This window comes from Podarcis vaucheri (genome assembly GCF_965113315.1).
Source record: "Podarcis vaucheri genome assembly, chromosome: 3".
Lineage (NCBI taxonomy): Eukaryota > Metazoa > Chordata > Lepidosauria > Squamata > Lacertidae > Podarcis > Podarcis vaucheri.
In genome coordinates, this window is record NC_138761.1 from 49,556,468 (window position 1) to 49,580,483 (window position 24,016).

A 24,016-nucleotide genomic window follows, 5' to 3' on the forward strand; every position below is an offset into this window, starting at 1 on the left:
CAGCGTGACGAAGCTGCTCTGGCGAGCCAGCACCAGCGCAGCACACGGAAACGCCGTTTACCTTCCTGCTACAAAGCGGTACCTATTTATCTACTTGCACAACTGCTAGGTGGGCAGAAGCTGGGACCGAAAGACGGGAGCTCACCCCGCCAAAGGGATTCGAACCGCCGACCATACGATCGGCAAGTCCTAGGCACTGAGGTTTTACCCACAGCGCCACCCGCGTCCCGTTATTGTCTTCCATAAACACGGTTTTAACAATGAGTCTGTAAGTGACTGTGGAGGCAAAATCTGGATCCACACGTCCTTCCACAGTGGGGACATTGGTTTCCGGGCGGGAGTTGATCATGGTATGGATTTGCCAAGCATGCCTTCCTCTTAGCACATTTCTTCCTTGTATCCTGAGTTTGAGTGTCTTCAAAGCCCATGACACCTTTGGTAAAGGCTGTTCTCTAACTGGAGCGCTCACAGGCCAGTGTTTCCCAGTTGTCAGCGTTTATACTACTTTTTTTTTTAGTTTTGCCTTGAGACAGTGCTTAAAGAGTACTGGGCCCTAAGCTGTCTCCAGTCAGTTTTAAATGCAGATGCAATAGTGGTCAGCAATCCAAATAGTTATCAGATCAAACAAAACAAGTTTCTCTTTAAATGCCATCTCAAACTGAAAGCTCTTTGTGACTCTAACACTACGTTGTCACACTTCTCAGCAAAAGCAAACTGCAAATAAGATAACTCCTGTGATCTCAGAAACTTAAACTGAAGCCATGAGTGTTCAGAATAACTCTTGAGGCTATAAACTCAAAACAGGTACCTGAAAGTGTTCTTTGTTTTATTTTTCAGCAGTAAAGTGGCTATGCTGCAATATGGCAAATGTCACAACAAACCATTCCCTTGATTAAAGGCTTGATGTGAACACACAAGAGGATTAACCATTTTGCCAAAGGTAAAATGGATGGTAAATGGCTAACATTCTTTACCAGAAGGTTATTTTCATTAGTTTATTGTGGGGAAAAATATAGAAACACCAACACTCATAACATTCAATAATGGGGGGAGATACATTACATTTTAAACTCTTATTACAGACTGGAGAAACCTGTGATAATCACCAATGACAAATATTTGCTCTTATATTATACTTCTGAAACTATGCCACGCCAACAGACCATTTGCCATACAGAAGCAAAGGCAGGGATTTGTGTCATTAATGGATCTGGTTCTTCTACTACTTCAAAGTATTTTTTTGTATATAAATTTTGTTTCCCATCTCTTCCCCCAACACAATGGCTTGGATTCTAAGTTGCTCTTCCATTTGCACAAGGGGTGGTGATTTCTACTGGCTTTCCCTTCCATGTGTAATCCCAAACAGCATATCCCACACCATTTCCAAAGGTTCCACAGGAATGGATTTCCAGAGAACATGGGGCGCTATAGTGGGAAGTGGGGAGCAGGAAAGCCCTGTTCCATTAATGGAACTGTTCTATTCAAAGAGAGGAAGTGAGGATTCAAGCCAAAGTACATAATCAAGAAGACAGATCAACAACATCTGAACTTGGAACAAGTGAGTTGTGGATCTCACCTACCATTGGTGTCAAACACTTCTGATGAAGAGCACAAATGACACACAGACCTGGGTACATGTCTTACACATAGTGTATCAGAATGGGATGAGGAATGTGTGTGTGTGTGTGTGTGTAAATTGTTGTGCATACATACACTGACAAGCTGCTGCCAACAACCATTTCCTCACATATGAACAAGCATTACAACCTATATAAGGAAATTGCTCTATTTCCTGCACAGATATGATCCTGGTAATTTGGTAATATGTGAAGTAGCAATAAGAATCGTGAGCTGGTCATAAGCACCAACGCATGTTAGATGACAAACTGTCAATAAGCATCACTGTATCATTGTTCAGCAATACAGTTAGCAAATATAAGTGGTAATTTGCAAAGTATTAGCCTAGTGAAAACTTCATTTTTAAAAACACGGCATTGACAACTGAACAGTAAGGTATTGGAATTGGAAGTTTACATTAACAGTGTGTATGTATTAATATTACTCAGAACTGTCAGAACTTGCTTCTGTTACAAACACATGATAAATTATTACTGCTTTTCCAGGCTTGTTTTGCTTGGCATCATTTTCAGCAACCGAAAGCTAGCATTAAGGCAGGATGTTCAAAGAGGTGAGTAAGGGCCCCAAAATATTGCATAACCTTAGTTAATTAGTTTCTCCAAGGTACATTTCTCATTCAAACATTCTCTATTTCTTTTAAGTCCCTTGGAATTTGATGTGTTGATTATAATACTTTTTTTTCTCTCAGTCGTCACTATTCAGGAAGTAAAACTCAAACAGAAACGAGAAAAAAATGTTACAACATTGAGTGTATGCACTATGACCCTTCCCCAATACCTCTCAATTACAAAGGGAGATTGAAGTGGGTCTATAACAATAAAATTGAGACTATAAACCGTGTCATTTGTGAGAATAAATAGCATTATAAAGTAGATTTTGCACTGACCAAAGAGCCTAGTGGGCTTGTAAAGTCACTATCTAAGAACATTTTTTATATATATACAAATTATTCTGGTTCTTCTTCTATCCCAAAACTTAAAAAATTAAAAAGAAAAAGATACTTCTAATAAACAAATCCAAAGTAATGAAATACTTTCTTACAATTCTACAGTTCCCCTCTCATTTTTTTAATTTTTTTTTGCCACAAAGTTTCTAAGTAGTTTAAGAAAGCCCATCTTCTTGGTCAATTATTTCAGTTTTACTGGAGAACACGTCAGCTAACATATGTTTTGGTATCTCAGACCCCCTGACTTTTAATGTGTAGCAGGCATTTTCCACTTTGGCCAAACTCTGTTTCAAGGTATAGAGTTTTTTAGAAACTTCATATGGTCCAGTGTTGCCAATATAGGAAAAGCCATCATAGATCTGGCGCAGGAACTGGCTCAGCTCAAATGGGGTATCTATGTCCCCATTGCCAACGCTGTTAATGCACATCCGCATCAACTCTCCAGTCAGATCAGCCACTCCCAGGAGGTAATCTACAGGAGTCACCTTCAGGCTTGAAGTGTTATGTTGCTTGTTGTGACAATCAGAAGATGGCTAGCAACAAAACAGAATACAATGGATAATTTAGAAACCAGTGAAATTGCAACTTGTTAAAGATAATTCAGAGAAACAACTAGTTATATAAAAATAATTCTGGAAAGAACATGGTCTTTCTTTTGAACCAGTCAACACATGAATATGGTTAATGTATGTCTCCCGTTATTTATTTGCAGTTAGGCAGGTATTAATCCCTATGTTGTGCCCAATTATTAACAGCTTAACCATAATGTGGTTCTCTACTATTTTCCCCAACAGGTGTCCTGTGTCTTCAATAATAACATGGCTTCATCCTCAGGCCAGGAAAAGCATCACCTACTAAATTTTTGCCTGTCATGCAGCATTTAAGTTACAGAAGTGCCCCCACTCAACAGCCAGCAACTCTACCTATTCTACATTCAGATACTTGGGTTGTTTGAGTTCTTCTTAAATGATACTATTATACTTATATCATTCACTCACATGGAGCTCTCAGTAGTTTCCCATCCAAATCAGATAATCCACTTTCTTTTATTTTTTGTTTTTGGACAACAATGTCTTCATTTGCAGAGCATGCACATGTACTGAGTGTGCACGCAAATGTTTGCTTTAAGGTCTACATTTCCTCTAATCAACAAAAACTTATTTTACAGATTTCCCATGGCGAAAACTGAGGCACAAATTGTCCAAGAGGATCAACTTGCTGATTAAAGAGGATGGCCAATGTTACTTAGGCAGGTGGAATGCACATGCCTTGGGTGGTATCCAGCAAAGTTTACTCAGAGTAGACAATTAAAATTAGCAGGCTAACTTAATAGTGTTCATCAATTTCAGTGGGACTAATCTGAGTGAAACTTTGTTGAATACCACACTTCGTCAGTTTCAAGGAAAAAAACACACAAACCCATTCAAGTTTCAGGAATCCTGGCAATTCAAAGGAATATCTGGAAAAAAGATATTTAATAGAACGAACAATCTCCAGCCTTGACACATGGGATAGAGATATGCCCCTTCTAGTCACAAATCCTACAGCACACAGACAACTACCAAATATAGATGGGCCTTCACAAAAAACACCGTGAACGTTTAGTGTGGCATTAAACCTCAGAGGTGAAGGGGTTTGTGAAGAAGTGCAAAAAGAAAGCGAGAGAATACTTGGTTTAAGGAAAGAAATGATGGTGCAGCTTCACACACCAGGAAACAGTGCACTGAGGGTTTCCAGTAGCAACAATTTACTGAAGCTTATTTCAAGGCTCATAATTTGGGGTGAGTAACATTGAAACACCAACAGAAATGATGGAATGAGAACCTGCGCCTGCTTTGCTGTGTGTGCTCAGCTCAGAAAATACCAAAATTTACTTCTTGCATAAATTATGCAACTTATGCATTTAGTTGTTTTGCATAATCCATTCTGTTTCTGTTTGTCATAGGGGTAAGGCCCTGAAACATCTAGGGAGTTTACAAGGGAAAATTGAATTTCACAAAGCTAAAGCCATGCTGCTTCAGACTTAAATAATAGGAATTTCCTAATATGCGAGTAAGGGATTGTATCCAAGAGTTGTAGCAGGCAGCCCCAAATTCGGCCCACCAGATGTTTTGGGACTACAATTCCCATCATCCATGACCACTGATCCTGTTAGCTAGGGATGATGGGAGTTGTAGTCCCAAAACATCTGGAGGGCCACGGGTTGGGGGTGCCTGGTTATATGTAACCATAGAAAAGCTTCTTTCTAGGGGGACTGTGGGCCTCAAAAATGCTGTGATTGTGGCAACTGCTGAAAATTGGGGGAGGCAGTTTACATGAATAGAGATCCTACTCTACAAGCTGTTTCTGCCCAATTATCTCTAATTCCTTCCTCCTGCAACCCAGGTCTTAACTGAAGGTCCACTGGCTGCCAGAAAAGGGCTTTTCAGGGGGTTGTAGTAGGCAGGATAGGGTGGAAAAGGCTCACTGCACTGTACAGTAAATTATGGATACAGCCCTATGTGTTTACTATAAATAGCCAATGCTTCATCTCCACTAATCATAATGTTATAATTTAAACCAGTTTCTGAATATTCCCTACTATATTTTATTTGGAAGGATGGGCATAATATATGAAAATATTTGGGGTTTTCCTGCTATTTTTGTGGTCCTAAAGTAATAAATTATCAACTTTTGTACGTTACTATACTGAGCTGCAAGTATCTGGAGTCTTATTTTTCAGAAGACACCTGGACCTACAAAAAGTAAAACATTTGACTTCTGTCTAAATACTCTCCATGAGTCATCTGTAATAGCAAAACTGGGTACGCCACTTGTTCTTGTAGGAGTCATGTAACTTCCCATGTCAACAGCTCAAACTGTACAAACATTATGATGTATGGTTAGAGTTAAGCATAACCAAGATGTTAAAACATTAGGGTCTGAGATGACTCGGCGTGCTTATCTTTCACCTATGACTCAGTTCCAGCTTTTCAAAGACAGTATACAGCTACTTGCTGCAAACAAGTAAGACATTATGCAGCTACTTGCTCAGGCTGTAAAGCTATATTTTTAATGCAAGTCCTCATGAATCAAAATCATGCATCTTAAATGTAGGTATATCGGGGACCTGCAAAAATTACTGGAATTTCCTTTGAAAATGTGTAACTTAAAAGACTATTTCACGGCATTTCCAAAAGATGATAATAAGTCAAAGTGCTGGAAAACATTAAGATGCCTCCCCTTAAGAACAGCCTTGCTAGAGCAGACCAATGGGCCTTCTAGTTCACCATCCTGCTTCCCTGCAGCAGACAACTGCTCTGGGGGACCAAATTGCTATTTTTAAAGATGAAAGTTGCAATAATCTGAAGGCTTAACAGCCACCTAGGCCAACATCCATGTTGTAGGATTGTAGGGGCTGAATTGTTCATCAGTAATTTTCCAATAATTTCATTAGCGGGGGGCAGGGGGGAGAGGGAGAGAGAGGGGGGGGAGGGAGAGAGGAAAAAACCTCCAAGATTACATATTAAAATACACTACATAAGATAGAAATGCCAAGTAATGGACAGTTTCTGTTGAACACAATGGGTTTTAGCTCATTAGAAAGCCAACAAGTATTTTACTACCTTTGCTTCTTCCTCTTTATCTTCTTCTGAAAATATCAGTTGCCTATTGATCTCCTCTATACTAACTAATGACCGAGTTTTGATAAAATACTGGAATGAGACAGCTTCCACGTATTCCTGAAGACCTGGTTGAAGTGGGGGAAAATAAAACAAATGACATTTCACCATCATCCATAATTATTATGAAAATTATTTCAGTAATATTCTCAGGGTTCCTACAAAGAGAGTGTAAGAGTTTGGATTTGATATCCTGCCTTTCACTCCCCTTCAGGAGTCTCAAAGCAGCTAACATTCTCCTTTCCCTTCCTCCCCCACAACACTCTGTGAGGTGAGTGGGGCTGAAAGACTTCAGAGAAGTGTGACTAGCCCAAGGTCATCCAGCAGCTGCATGTGGAGGAGCAGAGACGCGAACCCAGTTCCCCAGATTACAAGACTACGGCTCTTAACCACTACTCCAATTATGCAGCCAAGAACAGAAATGTGGATGAACATTTCATAAATAAAAAAGCACAAAGGGACCCATATCTTGCACTGAAATATTATTGTCCCTGTACATCAAATGGAAGATTCATCATAGCACCATGCATGCTACAACTCCTATCTGCAATTTACAAGTTGCAGTGGGGAATATTCATGTCACTTGTGCCAGGTTTAAATGGGTAGGATCAGGCCCTAAAATTCTTGAAGGATTCAAAGAGAATTTGTTGCTTTCTACACTCAAGGCAAAATGTAGATCATTTTAAAACTCTATTCTTAGTTAATGACATGAATTCCATGACTAGCCAGGTGTATACCTAGCACACAACGAAAACTCTATGCTTCATGAAAGTAGAAGAATACACATACCCTTTATATACAGTGGTACCTCTGGTTAGGTACTTAATTTGTTCCGGAGGTCCGTTCTTAACCTGAAACTGTTCTTAACCTGAAGCACCACTTTAGCTAATGGGGCCTCCTGCTGCTGCCGCGCCGCTGGAGCACAAATTCTGTTCTCATCCTGAAGCAAAGTTCTTAACCCAAGGTACTATTTCTGGGTTAGCGGAGTCTGTAATCTGAAGCATATGTAACCTGAAGCGTATGTAACCTGAGGTACCACTGTACTGGTGTGTTTGGAAAATGCATTACCACGGCATTTGATAGTGGAGGTGACTGAAAAACAGGCTGTGGTAAATCTTTTGAAATTCCTTCATCCGTTTTGGACTTAACAGACTCTTTTACTTAGAACAGGGCAGAGAAGAAACAACCTCAAGTTCAGGATCTCATGAATAACTGAGGGCAATAAATATTGGGCAGCTACCAGCAGTAAACCTCATCAGTGAATTTCTCCTCAAAATAATGCCTTGGAAATAGCTACATTTTGGGTCAAGGCATCTGAAAGATGAATGATCCTGTCACTTGCAAACTCCCAGTGTCCCTATACGTCACTCAGTTGCAGATTACATCTTTCTCATTGCCCTCTCCTTCTACATTCAGCACCTCTTTACTATTGCCAGAGTTGCCACCCTCTTTTCTCACAAACTCTAGCTGACACATTAAACCAAAAAGGCAGTTTGACTGTGGTTCAGGAGCTGTATATGGCTGAGCTAAAGTATTCACTATTTTTAGTAATATCAAAACGGGTTTCGTCTTGACCATTTTTCAGTAGTGGGACCACAACATACACTCAGTTTACATACATGATTGCAACCTTATGCAGCTGTGGGAAAAATAAATAAAAGGAGAACCAGGGAAACCCACTGGTGGCCTCTCTCCATTTACTTATTTTTTTCCTACCCATGCACCCAACTGCTTTTCCTTACTTACCGGGTCCTGGGAAGGTCTCAGCAGGGCCCTGGGAAGCTCCCAGAGACCTTGTGCCTCCTTCTGGATAGGTTACAGCAGGGCTCTTGGAGTGGCCAAGGGCCCTTGTGCAACCTTCCCCGAGTCCAATAAGCAGACCCCCACCTTTCAGAAATGTTTGCCTATTAATCTCACACTCTGAAATGAATGGCCTTGTTTGGATATAACATTACAAGAACAAGCCCCAGTTCGTTGCTGGCATGCCTGCAAGGAGGAGGAGATCAAAAGCTTTTGCTATACAAAGGGACCTTGGTTCTCAAACGCCTTGGTTCCCAAATGCCGAAAACCCAGAAGTGTTCTGGTTTTTGGATCTTTTTCGGAAGCCGAACATCCGATGCGGCCGTCAGCTATTGTTTTCGGGGCGCCTGCACCAATCAGAAGCTGCCCCTTGGTTTTTGAACATTTCAAAAGTCAAATGGTCTTCCGGAATGGATTAAGTTTCGCGCTTTTGTTTTTGCTATTTTGCATTTTTGTTTTTGAGGCTTTTTTGGTTAATTTGTTTTTGTGACTGTGTGGAACCCATTTCAGCTACTGATTGATTGATTGATTGATTGTGTGACTGTGGAAATGGATAAAAGCCCCCCATCCAAACAATGGTAAGAAATGCAGGTAAGAAAAAATAATTATTTTTATTTTTATCATCTACAATACTGTCTTATTTATTTATAGTAGAGTACACTGATTATTGCTTTCATTTTTTGGATCAATGGCCTCATTAGAGAGTAAAATTCATGTTAAATTGCTGTTTTAGGGGTTGCTTTTAAAAGTCTGGAAAGGATTAATCCGTTTTGCATTACTTTCTATGGGAAAGCGTGCCTTGGTTTTGGAACCGACTTCCGGAACAGTTTAAGTTTAAGAACCAAGGTACCACTGTATTTTTAACTAATTGTGGTTTAGCACACAGTCTGAAACCATCCAACTTCCAACTGCCTTATGAAGCTCTGGGCAATCCCCCCACCCAAAAAAACTGAACAACTCTGGGCCATCTCCCCCCATTTTCTTAATTTGGAGTCCCCAAAAATAGGAGTCGTCTTATACACGGGGGCGTGTTATACATGGAAAAATACGGTATCTTCATTGAGTCCTTCAAAATAAAGTCAGGATACTAACTAACAGCTGTTTTAGACTTACCCTAATGACTACTGAACTATGTTTTCCTCATTATAATCAAATAAACTAGACATGAAATACGTGCCTTTTAGAAGTCCTCCACAAAAAGCAGCTTGAAAATGACATTTAGAATGACCTAAGACCTTGACATAAGGTGTTTTTAATAAGCAGGTAAAAGGATGTTTAAATATATTATATTGTAACTTAATGGAAGGACATCCGCTACTTTCAGCAAATAATCCCAACGGTGAAAAAAAATCCATCCCATTTCACTATTCCATCCAACAATACCTTCCTCCTCCTGCTCTCAGTTTTGGGTCGTTTCCAAGAAAAGGATTACTTAAGGATCATGCTGCCAGTAAGAGAATAGTTTATAAGGCTGCCTTTGTGTAGTTTGTTTTCCCTGAGTGAACATTGGGAAGGCCAATTAAAAATCCATGATTGCATCTGCCAGCACTTCCTCAGATATTAAAACAGACTAAAAGAATAGTAAAGAAATGTTGACATTCTGTCTCAAAAGTGAGAACTTTCAAGAGCCATCTGGTCACCGGTTCAAGTAGATGGTACTCCTACAGTCTTCTGTGCCTCTTTTCTGTGCTCTCAAATAGTTTTTTAAATTCTACTCTATATACATATTACAAAAGTGCAGGGTTCTTAATGCTTCCAACAGCTTATCCATGATAAAGATGACAAGGAGCAACCAGCAGGGACAACAGTACAACTTTCAAGAAAAACAATATAAATAAGAATGGGGAGGCTATTTATTAATCAACCCATTGCACTGAGGCATCCACACAAGAAGCTGGGTAAGATAGTTCTTGAGAACAGTCAATGAGAAAATAATACATATTTTCTATTTTGCAGCATAATTTGCTGAACTTCATATGAAGGTTTTTAATTACCTTCCTGTAATTTAATGTTATTCAAGTATTTAGATGCAGAAGCCAGGTCTTCTGGATTTTATATTCTCCATTTTCTTGATCAGGACAGTGTATTTTTTCAAAGACTTCCCTCCAAAATTAATCTGCATTCAGTTTTCTCAATAATGAAATACAGCATTCACATATGATTGAAAATAGACAAATTAAACTTGTCCATTTTGGGAAGAACACTGCAACATAGGAAGCTGCCTTATGCTAGTCAGGCCATTAATATATTTTGCTCAGTATGTTTACAATGACTTTCAGCAACCCTCCAGGGTTTTAGACAAGGCATTTTCCCCAGCCCTACCTAGATATGCTGGGAAATGAAACTGGGACCTTCTGCATGGAAAGCAAATGATCTACTACTGGACTATGGCTCTGTTATTCAGTGGTTTTGGGAAGTTGTAGATGAACTGAGTCAGGAGGAGCGAGTATTGTTGTTGCAGTTTGTCACTGGGAGGTGAGTACCCTTTTGTAACATTTATTGGTAACATTTCAGATAGTCATTCATTGTGTCATACAATTCATTTAGTCATATCCACTCAATGGCATATTGATTGTCAGGTCTGAAATGTCCACCATCTTACTTATATGCCAACATCATGGCTGATTAATCCTTGGTCAAGTGGTTGAAAATTTTCTGCCATCAACTTTTGTAACCCCCATGTATTAATTCTGCATCATATGCTTTTCTCTTTTTGGAGGTATTACCAATCCTGTTTCAACAAAACCAGGTTCTAGTTTTAGTATTCTGGCAACTGCATAAATGTGCTTTGGGGCCTCTTCCTTGAGGAACAACCAAAACATTAGGAAGAACTTCCTGACAGTAAGAGCTGCTCGATAGTGGAATTTGCTGCCAAGGAGCGTGGTGGAGTCTCCTACTTTGGAGGTCTTTAAGCAGAGGCTTGACAACCATATGTCAGGAGTGCTCTGATGGTGTTTCCGGCTTAGCAGGGGGTTGGACTCGATGGCCCTTGTGGTCTATTCCAACTCTATGATTCTATGATTCCCCAAACAATGAAATAGTTGGAGCAGGAAGTATAGTAAACCCAGTATATATCACATGACTCTGCTAACTTATCTAGGACCTTCACAGGGTGGCAAGAACTTTAGCAGCAATATGTACCAAAAAGGAGGCCCTAAGAGTCCTACAAACAAGTCCCAGAATAAGGATCCATTATTTAAAATCTGGCAAAGTTGTTTCCCCCCGCTTACCCTGTGCAATTTACTCCCTTGATCTCATTGCAATTACACAGCTTACCTGAACAAATGCCACGTTTCAAAGTAGATTAAAGCTAGTGCTTTAAAGATAGATAGATATACAGATTATTAATTTTAGTTATACAGTGGTGCCTCGCAAGATGAAAAGAATCCGTTCTGTGATTCTCTTCGTCTAGCGGTTTTTTCGTCTTGCGAAGCAAGCCCATTGACGGATTAGCGGATTAGCGTTATTAGCGGCTTATCGGATCAGCTGATAAGCATCTTAGCGGCTTAGAAAAAGGGTGGGAAAAGGGGGGGAAACCCGCAGGAACTCGCAAGACATTTTCGTCTTGCGAAGCAAGCCCATAGGAGATTCGTTTTGCGAAGCACCTCCAAAACGGAAAACTCTTTCGTCTAGCGAGTTTTCCGTCTTGCGAGGCATTCGTCTTGCGGGGCACCACTGTATTAAGTGTTCCTTTAAAATAATGCTTTATGTTTTAAATATCACAGCTGCTAGAAATCCAGTGCAAAAAAGACACTGGTTAGATCATGCTCCTGAGCAGCATAGGTCTTAACTAAATTGCAAAAGTATGTTTAATTTATTATAGAGATGCTTGCATGTATGCTAGCTTGCTCAATATCTCACTACTTGACCCAAGGAAAATGAAGTAGATCTGATGGCAGTCCATTAAAAGATTATTTAGTACTTTAAAAGCAATGATGTCAGAATGGCCAAAACCCCAAATAATTCGAGAGAAGCAAATTGGAATCTACCAAGATAGCCCACCTGTAACATAACAAGGGAAAATGCACAACTATCCCAGAACAAAGCTAATTGATACAGGGGAAAATTACTTTTAAGTAATCTGTGTAGAAGTCCTTAATAATGATGACATTAGTTTTTTCAGTAGTCCAATCAGGAAACTGCATTTCCACATTTGGAATCTTATCTCTGTTGTCAAAATGCCCAGCTCCTGGCAGCCATCGATGAGATCGCACCTAAGCGCCCTCTGCGACCCCGCAGAAACCGGGCTCCCTGGTTTACCGAGGAGCTCCGGAAAATGAAGCGGGACCTCAGACGGCTAGAGCGAGTATGGCGGGGTGCCCGTGACGGAGCCTCAAGAACATCTTATAGGGCTTTTATGAAAACCTACGAGATGGCGGTGAAGGCTGCTAAGAAGTCATACTTCTCGGCCTCCATTGCATCCGCTAGCTCTCGCCCAGCGCAATTATTTAGCATAATCAGGTCTTTAACGTCCCTTGAGGGACAGCCAAATTTAAATAACAAATTGACACACGGCTGTGAGGCATTTGCGAGCTTTTTTGCGGAGAAGGTCTTGTCGCTCCGCCATGACCTCCCTGCCAATTTGGATACAATAAAGGAACTGGAGGCCCCTCGACTGTCCTCAGGTCCAGTATTGGACCACTTCGACCAGATATCCCCAGCCGATGTGGACAGACTCCTCCGAGCTGGAAAGCCCACCACTTGTCCTCTCGACCCGTGCCCGTCTTGGCTGATTAGAGCGTGTCCAGACGAGGTGCGGGCCCTCCTGGGGGATATCATCAATTTGTCCCTTGGCACGGGGACATTCCCAGGGGAACTGAAGGAGGCAGTGGTGCGCCCGCTCTTAAAGAAAACATCATTAGATCCTTTAGATCTATCCAGTTACCGCCCGGTTTCGAATCTTCCGTTCCTGGGTAAGGTGATTGAGAGAGCGGTTGCTGAACAGCTTGGTGGGTTTCTGGATGAAACATTGGCTCTGGATCCATTCCAGTCCGGCTTCCGCGCTGGTCATGGGACCGAGACGGCTCTGGTCGCCCTAACAGATGACCTTCGTAGACAGCTGGATCGAGGCGGGTCGGGGCTGCTGATTCTTCTAGATCTATCAGCAGCTTTCGACATGGTCGATCACGAACTTTTGGACCACCGCCTTACCGACGTGGGGATCCAGGGCACAGTCCTTCAATGGCTGCGCTCGTTTCTCTCTGGTCGGGGACAGAGGGTGGCGCTTGGGGGGGAATTGTCATCGCGCCACTCCTTGGTGTGTGGAGTACCTCAGGGCGCGATACTCTCCCCGATGCTTTTCAACATCTTTATGCGCCCCCTCGCCCAGCTTGTTCGGAGTTTTGGGCTGGGTTGTCATCAGTATGCCGATGACACCCAACTCTATCTGTTGATGGATGGCCATCCTGACTCGGCCCCAGACACACTGACCAGATGTTTGGAAGCTGTGGCTGGATGGTTACGTGGGAGCCGGTTGAAGCTAAATCCTTCGAAGACAGAGGTCCTGTGGCTGGGACGGGGCGATATGGGATTGGGGGGGCAACTCCCATCTCTTGCGGGGGCGCAATTAGTGCCAGCACCGTCCGTTAAGAGTTTGGGTGTAATCTTCGACACCTCCCTTTCCATGGAGGCGCAGATTGCAGCTATAACAAAGGCGGCATTTTTCCATCTCCGCCAAGCTAAGCAGTTGGCTCCTTACCTCTCTCGCCCTGACCTAGCCACTGTGATCCACGCGACGGTCACCTCCAGACTGGATTATTGTAACTCGCTCTACGTGGGGCTGCCCTTGAGACTGACCCAGAAACTCCAGCGGGTGCAGAATGCTGCAGCGAGACTCCTTACGAGGTCTTCGCTGCGAGATCACATTCACCCGGTGCTATACCAGCTGCACTGGCTCCCGGTGGAGTACAGGATCAGGTTTAAGGTGCTGGTTTTAACCTTTAAAGCCCTATATGGCCTAGGACCCTCGTACCTACGGGACCGCCTCTCCTGGTATGCCCCACAGAGAAACCTACGGTCTTCAAATAAAAACATCTTGAAGGTCCCAGGCCACAGAGAAGTTAGGCTGGCCTCAACTAGAGCCAGGGCTTTTTCGGCTGTGGCTCCGATCTGGTGGAACACTCTGTCACAAGAGACCAGGGCCCTGCGGGACTTGACATCCTTCCGCAGGGCCTGCAAGACAGAGCTGTTCCACCAGGCCTTTGGCCAGGGCACAGCCTAACTCCCTCCCTCGGCAATCTTCGCAGAGCTCTGGCCCAATGGTTGCTAGTGGCTTGAATTAATTAATTTTTATAATGAATGATTTTAGAATGTTGTTTATGTTGTACTTTTGTACTGTTTTATTGTTGTTAGCCGCCCTGAGCCCGGCTTCGGCTGGGGAGGGCGGGATATAAATAAAATTTATTATTATTATTATTAAAAACAGCAAGGAGAAGAGCTTATTTACCGGTAAATTTTTCGCTACATCCTGTTTCTTTGTTATTCAACGGTCTTAATTTTACACAGCAATCCAATGGACCTTTTCAAGAAATTCTCCCTCTTCATGAATTTAAGATCTTTTATTCTCCAGTGAGCCTGGGAAATAATTTGTAATTTACATTGTATCACTTATTACATTACTAGTTATTTCTGGGTTACTGCTGCACTGTATGCATACTGCTATGAAAACCTGCATACAATATACAGTCTTGTTTTTGTTCTAGTTACTTTACAGCAGGGGCAATAATTTTTTTCTGTTGAGGGTCACATTCCCTCAGGAATCTGTCAGGGTGGGTGGGGTCATCAATTTCTTTCTCTCTCTATCACTCACCCCCCTCTTTCTCACATTTCCTCCCCAACCAAAAAAGGAGGCTGCTAGGAGATAGGTAGAGATCTAAGCTGATTACTTGCAGAGGGCTTTTGAAAACAGGCTGCAGGTCACAAATGGTCCTAGGACTGCAGGTTGCTCACTCCATGCCATAGTTCCTAGAAATCAGTATAAATTTGAAGTCTAGGAAACAAATACGGTAAATATTTGCCTTATTATTTCAAACATATGTGAAGCTTCAGTCTACCTCATTTCTGCAGCTCTCATATATTCTCTCTCCTAGTTTTCTCTTCTCTTACTCATACCTGATGGCATCTCCTCTTCCCCATGTTCTTTTAGAACAAGGGTGGCAAATTCAAGAGTTTGTTTCAAGTGGCCTGGCAACTCTCCAAAAGTCCTCTTGCCCTAAACTTACTTTGCAAAGCTCCTATAGCACTCAGGAAACAGGAAGGAGAGCCCCTTCCTTCTAGCAGGGAGATTCCTGTCCTCCTAGCTCAGTTCTAGGACATGGAAGAAACCACTTTTTCTGCTCTTCTGATAAATCAGAAACCCCTCTTCTCCCATTCCTCAGCTGATCATCAGAAGAGCAAGAGGATTGTCTGAGTGTGTGTTTATATGTGTATTCAAGTGTGTATTGGCAAGTTTAGCCATGCCCTTCACTGGCATGCAACCCTTGGAGGGCTGGGCCAACCCTCAATGCAGCCCTCAAGCCAAAAAAAAGTTTGCAATCTCTGTTCTAGAGCATTTCCACTTTCAGACTCATTACTCCTATCCTAGGTTTTTTTTTTGCCTACTTTGTCTTAATAATTGTTTAGCTCAATCACTGCAGCCCTGCTGACTGCTTAGCATCTTAGTGACAAGCAGGCAGTTTAACCAGTTAACTGGCAAGGCCTTCATTAACATAAACACAAAATTCACTACACCCCAAAATTAAAAACATATTTTTTTAAAAAAAGAGGCCCAGAAGTCACAGTACAATTGGAACAAGGAAGGCATTTATTGCTATTTTACACCTGGAAGCCAGCATCAATTTTCTGCTTTCCTAACACTTCTTTAATACATATTATTCATTCTGTCAAAAAGGGATGCTTCGAATATGCTATAAACTAGGAGACAGGGATTCTATAGTAAAAGTGCTTTGACTTCAAAAGTTATCACAAAAGAACACTATTCCTAACCATATGCATGAGTAACTCTCTATTGTTGTTGTTTTAAACTAGTTATTTCAGTATCTCTCTGTTTGCTTGTATAGTCATCCCTTGGGACAATCTGTACTGTTAAGAAACGTGTAGAAAACAGGCATCCTTTTTGTTATTGTTCAATTATTAGTACTACACTCAGCGTTTGAGCTCATACAAGTATCCTTTGGGGAAATGCTCTGCGTGCCATTAGCACTATTCTTAATGAGGGAAAGCAGAAAACTTCTTTTAGTGCTCTGCCAGAATTGTTTTATCTTTAAGTCAAAAGAACAACGGCTTGGAGTAACCCCAAAAAAAGCATTTCATAACTACAAATGGCAAACAATACTCCCAAGGATCATATGTCTATTTATAGATTTACAATTATTACACCAAATACATGCACATCCCCCAGCAGGTTTGTTTGTTTAAATGGAGCTGCTACTGTAACTCAATAAAATAAAAATTAATTTAAACATTTTCCACAGGAAGGCTGATTGGGCCCCCTGGAACTATTTTAAAGAGATGTATAAGGGAAGAAAAAGAATACGATATTTCATGTCTGGTTTTAGGCCGATGGACAACATTTGTAGGAAGTCAAATGTTAATTGTACAGACTGGGTTTTTTAGATATAAATATTGGGTTTCTTTTTTACTTAGTAGAACACTAATGTCATGCTTGACAATATATTCAAATTTATGTTTTTGCATACGGATTTTTGAACTGAGTAAGGCAGGCATAGGCAAACTCGGCCCTCCAGATGTTTTGGGACTACAATTCCCATCATCCATGATAACTGGTCGTGTTAGCTAGGGATGAGAGCTGTAGTCCCAAAATATCTGGAGGGGCGAGTTTGCCTATGCCTGGAATAAGGAATAGAATGCAGTACTAAAACGACGGAGAGAAAACATTTTGCTATTATGAAAAGTGAATGTTTACATTCCAATACTGTAATTGTCTTATTGTATTTATATCTCACATAACAATAATGACAGAACTCTGCCACTGATTTTATCTCCAAAGCATATATAAATCCTTAGGATATCATTAATTTCTCAGAAGGAGAACCTGGGATGAGATTAGCATTATTTATCTATAGCTTCTTAATGTTCTCTGGCAGATCCTTCCTTGATTTAGTTCCAAGTCTTTGAATGAGAAGGGGAAACAGCTGTTGCATACAGAAAGCAAATGCAGCCTATTTGGTAATTATACTTTGGTAAGAGTAGCAGCCTCTTTCTTTTTGCTCTTAACTTACTAGTACAGTGGTACCTCAGGTTAAATACTTAATTCGTTCTGGAGGTCCGTTCTTAACCTGAAACTGTTCTTAACCTGAAGCACCACTTTAGTTAATGGGGCCTCCCGCTGCCGCCGCGCTGCCAGAGCACGATTTCTGTTCTCATCCTGAAGCAAAGTTCTTAACCCGAGGTACTATTTCTGGGTTAGCGGAGTCTGTAATCTGAAGCATCTGTAACCTGAAGCCTATGTAATCCGAGGTACCACTGTATTTATATTTAGTGTTTAACATCTTCCCAAAGCCAGTGGAAGATATTGTGTGAAGGTTTACAGTTAAGTGTCATCAATATACACATGGCAACCAACTACACCTTTATTCACCAATCAAGCAACAAAAATATTGGTACTTTACTGATGCTTGGGTGACCAACTGGGTTAGTGTTGGTTGAACACCTATAAATCGAGAGTCTACAAAACTAATCTTGAATACACAAAATGTGCATGTTCAGGGTTTTTTTTTATTCATTTGCACTTCAGGCATCCCTCCCACTAGAACCCCCAAGCACAGTCACATAAAACTCTTATACAGATGCAAGTTCCTCTTCTGAATCAGCCAATGTTGGCAACCACCCACAAAAAGAAAGCATTATTGATCCAACTGAACTTGTTACAAATTACACAGAAAAAGTTCCACTTAAATTCTGTGTATCTTTTCTTAGTCTTGCAATGAACTTATAAATCCAAATATCCCAATACAGGGGTGGGATGTGTGCCCCTGTGGAAAACCTTCTAGGAGCCACATGCCAGAGATGGGCGTGGCCTGAGAGAAAAATGGCCAGAGCAACAAATGTGAATCTTAGCTTTATACAGTAGACTACATTCCAGCCATGCAAAGGTCAAGGTTTCCATGCACACACGCCTCCCTCCATGCAGGCAAGCGACATCATCATAGTTCAAGATCACATTCCAGTCAAGCAAAAGTACTAGAGGCATGCCCAAAGCAGGGCCAGTGAGAGGGGCAGCCTGGTGAGAAGGGGCACAGCCTAGGAAGGGGTGTGGTCCAGAGAGACTTCCAAAGGCCAGTTATAGAGGCCTGAAGTTCCACATCTGATCCTTGGGCCTGAGGTCTCCCACTCCTCTTCTAACATAAGCCATTCCCGACAAAATCAGACCAATGTTCACATGTCAGGTGATGAAATAAAAACAGACCCAACTAAATCAGTGCCTTATTTCTTATACATACCTGGAGAGATGGCTCTGTGAAACTGATACATATCTTCTCCCATCAATTCTTGCGCTACTTGTTTTATCTTCTGTCTCACGAGATCTAATTTGGTCTCAGATTCCATTAATATTTCCTCCCCATTAGGAGCACTGTCAACACAAAATGAATTATTACGTGGTAATACTGTATCTGCAGCAAAGAAGCAAAGGGTATAATGTGCTCAATTAAGCTTAATCCTCTGACATCAGAAAAAAACTGAATGAATCCATCCAGGATCAGAAATACAATAACAAGAGATGTCACAAAATTCCTTCTATTCCTGAAGTTCAGCAGCAGATGACATCCCTTATGAAGCAGAAACAGCAATATCCATACACAAGAGGAAAGGAACCTCAGGGTACCCCAAGGTTTGCAGAAGTACAAAAGAAAGGGAAAAAAGAAAAAACCGTATAGGGGAGGGAATAAACCATTGCAGACTATTCATGCCCAGGGGCCACAAAGACTAACTAACTGGCACAAAACACAGGGTGGGGAGGCTACTGGGGAGGACAGCATGGCTGGCCGACTGCAACAGTAAACAGAAGTACATTTTTCCTAGCTCTCAATTGTAACATAAATAATTGTAACAAATTACAAATTATTTGTATGTTGCAGCATAATTTTTGTGGACTGGAACCAGCTGACATTTCAGCAAACTCAGCTGATGGGTGTGGAGTTTTGTTTTTTTAAAGGAATAGAAGATCTGTTATTACAACTCAATGAGAAACATCAACCAATATAGTGAAGTATCAGATATTCACACAAGCTCTTATTCATCTACACTTCTAAACACTATCATCCATGCCGCTGCATCAGCTGTGATTACTAGTACAGCAATGTGGCCAAATAACTGATGCTCACTTCCACTATAATCAACTCATTGTCTAACAACGCTAAGCTAGTCCAAACAGTGCTGTTAAAGCTGTCAACAACTACTGTTATTCATAGAAGCGCTGCCACCACAAGATGATAGAATGATAGGATGATAGAAAAATAAAAACTTTTATCAAGGCCAGATGCGGAGAACCTGAGGCCCTCCAGATGTTGCTGGACTACAACTTCCACCATTCCTGATCACTTGCTACCCTTGCTGGGACTGTTGGGAACTGAAACTTGGAGGCTTCTCACTCCTGATCTAGGCAAAGCCTACTGTAACAAGTAATCAGATAACCTCTTTATGTAACAGATTCTCATAAACCATTTTCTACCATGCATACTCTTTGCTATGTTCACTTGAAGGATCACAAATGGCCCTAAGGAGGCACAGTAGAGAAGAAAGCCAACTGAATGTCCTCAGGGATTTTGCAGCCAACTGAATGTCCTCAGGGATGGGACCAGCCTAATCCCCTTAGGGAGGGAATTCTGTAATTGGGGCACTGCCACAGAAATGCCCTACTCCAGGCTCCCAATGGCCAAACCTCTTTTGGTGGTGGGACCTTAAAAGGATTACCAAACAGTATTGCACAAATGCAGCTAGATAAAACTTATGCCTCTGCAGCACTGACAGTCTGCACAATGGGAATCTGCCTTTAGCTTTTCTTTAAAGATATACCAGGATAAGGCAGGTCCTAGGCTCTCTCTTTTTCATTTCATTTGATTGTCCCCAGACTTGCAGTACAAATTAGTTTCTCACTTGGTTTTGTTAGTGAGCTAGCAAATAAAGTAAGTTTATGGAAAGTTACAGTGAATGTTTAAACACAGCAATGAAATTAGAAGTTCAACACTGCAAGACAGTAGGAAATTGAAAATAGGACTCCTGAATTTTTAGCAGTGGCAAATTTATTGGGTCCCACTTTCCGCACTCCTGGACAAAAAGGCAAATGTGTCCCAACTCCAACTTTTACACAGCTGTTAAAGAATCAGGAACCCTTTCCTCATTTGTATCTGGTTATCCTACAGAGCAAGCAAAAAAGAACATTAAAAAGCTCCATTAATTACTCACCTGGTAATCCTATGCAGTAAGAATATGACCCTTTTACTTTCAATAGTTATATCACGACTAAGTTTCACAAGCCTCTCATATTTATCATGTTTTGTATCAAGTTCCACCTGGAATGCTAAAGAGAACAAAAGGCAGAGAAGCATGTCAGTCAAGCATATGTTGAAAATATCACAAAGGAGCATCCACCAGCAAGCCAGAAAAAGTAGCAACATTTCTAATAGGCAAATATTTAGATGTGAGCTTGTTACACAGAATATTATTCACGTTAGTATTCAAACTAAGCTTGGAAATCTTCTGTGGAACCAATAATAACTAAGAGCTTAACTCTTGTCTTTGACAGAGCAAACTATTTTAGCAATATTGATTTCACTGGACTCGTATCAATTCTGACACACATTTTTTTAAAAAAAATCATGGATGCAAATCAGCTGCTTCTTTTCTCAGTGCAGTTTCTCAAGTGTGTGGAAGTGAGCGTTCAGCATGAATCAGACAATACACAGGAAGAGTTTGAAGCCATATCTACAATCACAATAGCAATTTTTACAGCTACCAACTGAGAAAATATATTCAGATTGTTTCCACTAGAGCCCTTAAGAGCTCAATACTGTACATAGAGGAAATGCAATAAGGCAGCCAGTTTGCATGTGCAAACCAGTCCACAGGCCTTTAAGCAATTGCCTACCTTTGAAGGACATAGTCATCGCTGAAGGAGGATTAATGCTGTCTTTTTCTTCTCTCCGATGACCGTGAGGGAAATTGTCATGCTTTCTTTTTCGGAACTCACCTGTTCCTAGGAATATGAAAGAAAAGAAATGAGAGATAAACATCATCAAATTGTAATATCAAGAAACAAAGGTTCACAAATTTTGGCTTGTCAAAAGTTATGCTCGCCATCAACCTTGCCCTGAAGTGTTGATCACAAGAGCTAGCTTCTGGGGCAAAGTAATGTCAAAGCCTAATAGAACTCTAGATGCAACCTTCTTCCCAGCTCTAGGTAGACAGTTTGAGAGCTCATTCTTGTACTTTAAAAAACAACAACAACTGTTATGTGTACTGCCAACACTAAACTTTGCACTTCAGTTCATTAGTTTGCATACAATGTTAAACTCAGGCTACTGATCTGAAAAAGATGGGTCTCATGGTATTTTTTTGTTGTGAACATAATCAAGAATTATTGAGTGCCTCAAACAAGCCAAAGGTTCTTAACAATACAAGGTTTTGTTTTGATTATCAATATAGCAGCAAATAGGTGCCTAGTACTTTTTACTGAAATATTGATTTTCTGATCTCTTACTTCAATAATATATCCTACACATATCTCTCAGCGATTAAATCTCGCTAAACTCAATGGGATTTATTTCCCAATATCGGGCCTAGGACTGAACTGCAGCCAGTAGTTTTCAAAACCACACCAGTGCAAGTAGATAAACAGGTTCCGCTGTGGTGGGAAGGTAAACTGTTTCTGTGCGTTCTGGCTTCCGTCAGTGTTCTCTTGTGCCAGAAGTGGTTCAGTCATGCTGGCCACATGACCCAGAAAGCTGTCTGTGGACAAACGCCAGCTTCCTCGGCCTGAAGCGAGATGAACGCCGCAACCCCATTGTCGCCTTTGACTGGACTTAACCATCCAGGGGTCGTTTACCTTTACCATAACTCCTTAAGTCCCAGGCCAGTGCCTGTAGCACAATTTCTTTTCCTTTTCCTTCAGAAAAACAGAGCTGGACCCTGGCTTTGGCAACAGCTGCACTGCTGTTATCATTTTCAACACACCACCAGTTTGACATGTAGTCTACCGCTAGCTTAGCAAAATATAATGAATGAGCAACTAGCAAGTCTGCACTTTTTAGAAGTGCTATATATATATATATATATATATATAGGCATTCCTATATATATTCCTAAAGTAGTAAACGCTCCAAAGGTAATGGGTAATGCTCATCCAACTAGCATATGATTGGATAACGTAGGCATAACCTCAAGTAACCTGGAGGGTTGCACGGGGTCACAAAAGAACATTCAAGTGTGAACTTGTACTGTCACAAAACAGCATGGGCAACTATGCTGCTTGACGCAGTGAAGCGGCCACCTTTTCTTGCAGGATTCTTAGACCATACTTGTAACCGCTACTCGTTACTTGGTTTTTTGCTTCTCCCTCACCACCTTTTCGGCGCTGGGTCTTGCATTTCTGCCTCTCAACCAGCTGTCACAGGTGCAAGAGCCTTTCCAAAAGGGGCGATGCTGGAAGACGGGGAGCGGGGAGAGGAAGAGAGATGAAGACTATCCGAACACAACAAGGTCCTGCCTCCACAAGCGGTTAAGAGCGTCGGCCTGTTACTGAGGGCCGCGGGCGCTCCAAGCCCCCACTTGGCCATAAAGCTCAACGGGCGCCGGGCGATCACCGCCTCGCAGCCAAGCTCCTCGGGGGAAAGGCGGGGTAGGAATGGAACAATACACTGGCATTTGGGGGCTAAATGGGCGAAGGGAAGAGGAATAAGGAAAACGGGAGCGAAAGGTCAAAATAAGCTGACTGGGGCGCGGGGCAGGCGCGAGTTGAGGGCCGCCTGAGCCTCTCTCGACGAGGGAGGCCCGCCCCTCTTTCCCTCCTCAGCCCGCCGCTGCCGGCACCTTCTCTGCCGCTCATGTCGCCCGCGCTCGCGCCCCGGGAGGCCTCCGCTCCGCCCCTTTCGAACTCTGAGGGCGCCACGCGCAGCAACCGCAACGGACGCCGCAGCTCCCACTTGAGGGCGGGTCGCTCGGCCGCCGCTCCGTTTCCTCAGTTTGCCAAGACCTTCCCGCTCTCTTCTCACCGCCCTCCTTTTCCTCCCCCCCCGCCTTCTTTCGGCGTCCTTCTCAAATTCCTGACAGCAGAGTTTAATTTCATGGAGCGCCGAGCCCGCCGCGTCTTCGCCATCGTCTCCCACCGCCTCAGAGCAGAGGGTGGGAGCCGGCCTAGACGCCGCCATATCTTTAACTATTTTTCCGGATGAGGGAAAAGACTTTCCGAAGCAGGCATTCGATGAGGAGCCACATCCCGCGCGCTCTGCAGCCGCTTCAAGCCCTCTCGCCGAGCAAGGCATTGTGGGGAATGTAGTTTTCGTGATAAAGGTGGCGAAGGGGCCTCTCTGAGCCATAGAGGTAAGAAAACTTAAAGGCGGGAAGCGCGAGTTCCTCCTAGCCCCTCTTCGTAAAAACTGCAGAGGCTTGTGGCAACCTTGAAGACCAACAAATCTGTTGATTTCATGATTACGACGTCAGATGTACGGAGCCAATCCCGCTTTATAGAGCTCCGCCAAACGAGGCCGAGCTTTTCCCATGAAAACATCATTTGCATCTTAGAATGTCCCGGGATGTGCAGGAATTCCGCATCAGGGGCTCCTGTACTGTATAGACAAATCAGCACGGGAAGAGTTCCTTGAAGTCTGAAGGAACAACTGGGAACGCAGTTACACCAACGCATTGCATCCTAGACACTGCTGCTTAGAATCCCATACAAGCCATCACAGGGCTCACCCACACCAAAGCATCACAGATACCCTTGTGGGGCTTTGGG

The 24,016-nt window shown here is 42.2% G+C and overlaps 1 protein-coding gene across 4 annotated transcripts; it reads right to left on the reverse strand.

Moving 5' to 3' along the window:
• Positions 1 to 981: 981 nt before the first annotated feature.
• TSNAX (translin associated factor X) lies at positions 982 to 23,789 on the reverse strand. 4 transcript variants are annotated; one of them, XM_082215112.1, is made up of 6 exons: positions 23,092 to 23,789; positions 21,152 to 21,259; positions 20,470 to 20,584; positions 18,507 to 18,637; positions 6,190 to 6,314; positions 982 to 3,117 (listed from the first exon to the last, which is right to left on the reverse strand). In XM_082215112.1, the coding sequence occupies exons 1-6, from the start codon at positions 23,105 to 23,107 to the stop codon at positions 2,740 to 2,742; spliced, it is 873 nt and encodes a 290-aa protein (XP_082071238.1). In that variant the 5' UTR covers positions 23,108 to 23,789; the 3' UTR covers positions 982 to 2,739. The 4 variants fall into 4 exon arrangements, with proteins under 4 accessions (XP_082071238.1, XP_082071241.1, XP_082071240.1 ...); XM_082215115.1 differs by lacking the exon at positions 23,092 to 23,789 and adding an exon at positions 22,627 to 23,078; XM_082215114.1 differs by lacking the exon at positions 23,092 to 23,789 and adding an exon at positions 22,624 to 23,078.
• Positions 23,790 to 24,016: the final 227 nt, after the last annotated feature.

Coding starts and splice junctions, on each gene's coding strand:
- TSNAX (XM_082215112.1), bottom strand. Junction 18,638..20,469: donor TTACTGCATAGGATTACCAG/GTGAGTAATTAA, acceptor TTGTGTTGACAG/TGCTCCTAATGGGGAGGAAA. Junction 6,315..18,506: donor TCACAGAGCCATCTCTCCAG/GTATGTATAAGA, acceptor CACTTCAACCAG/GTCTTCAGGAATACGTGGAA.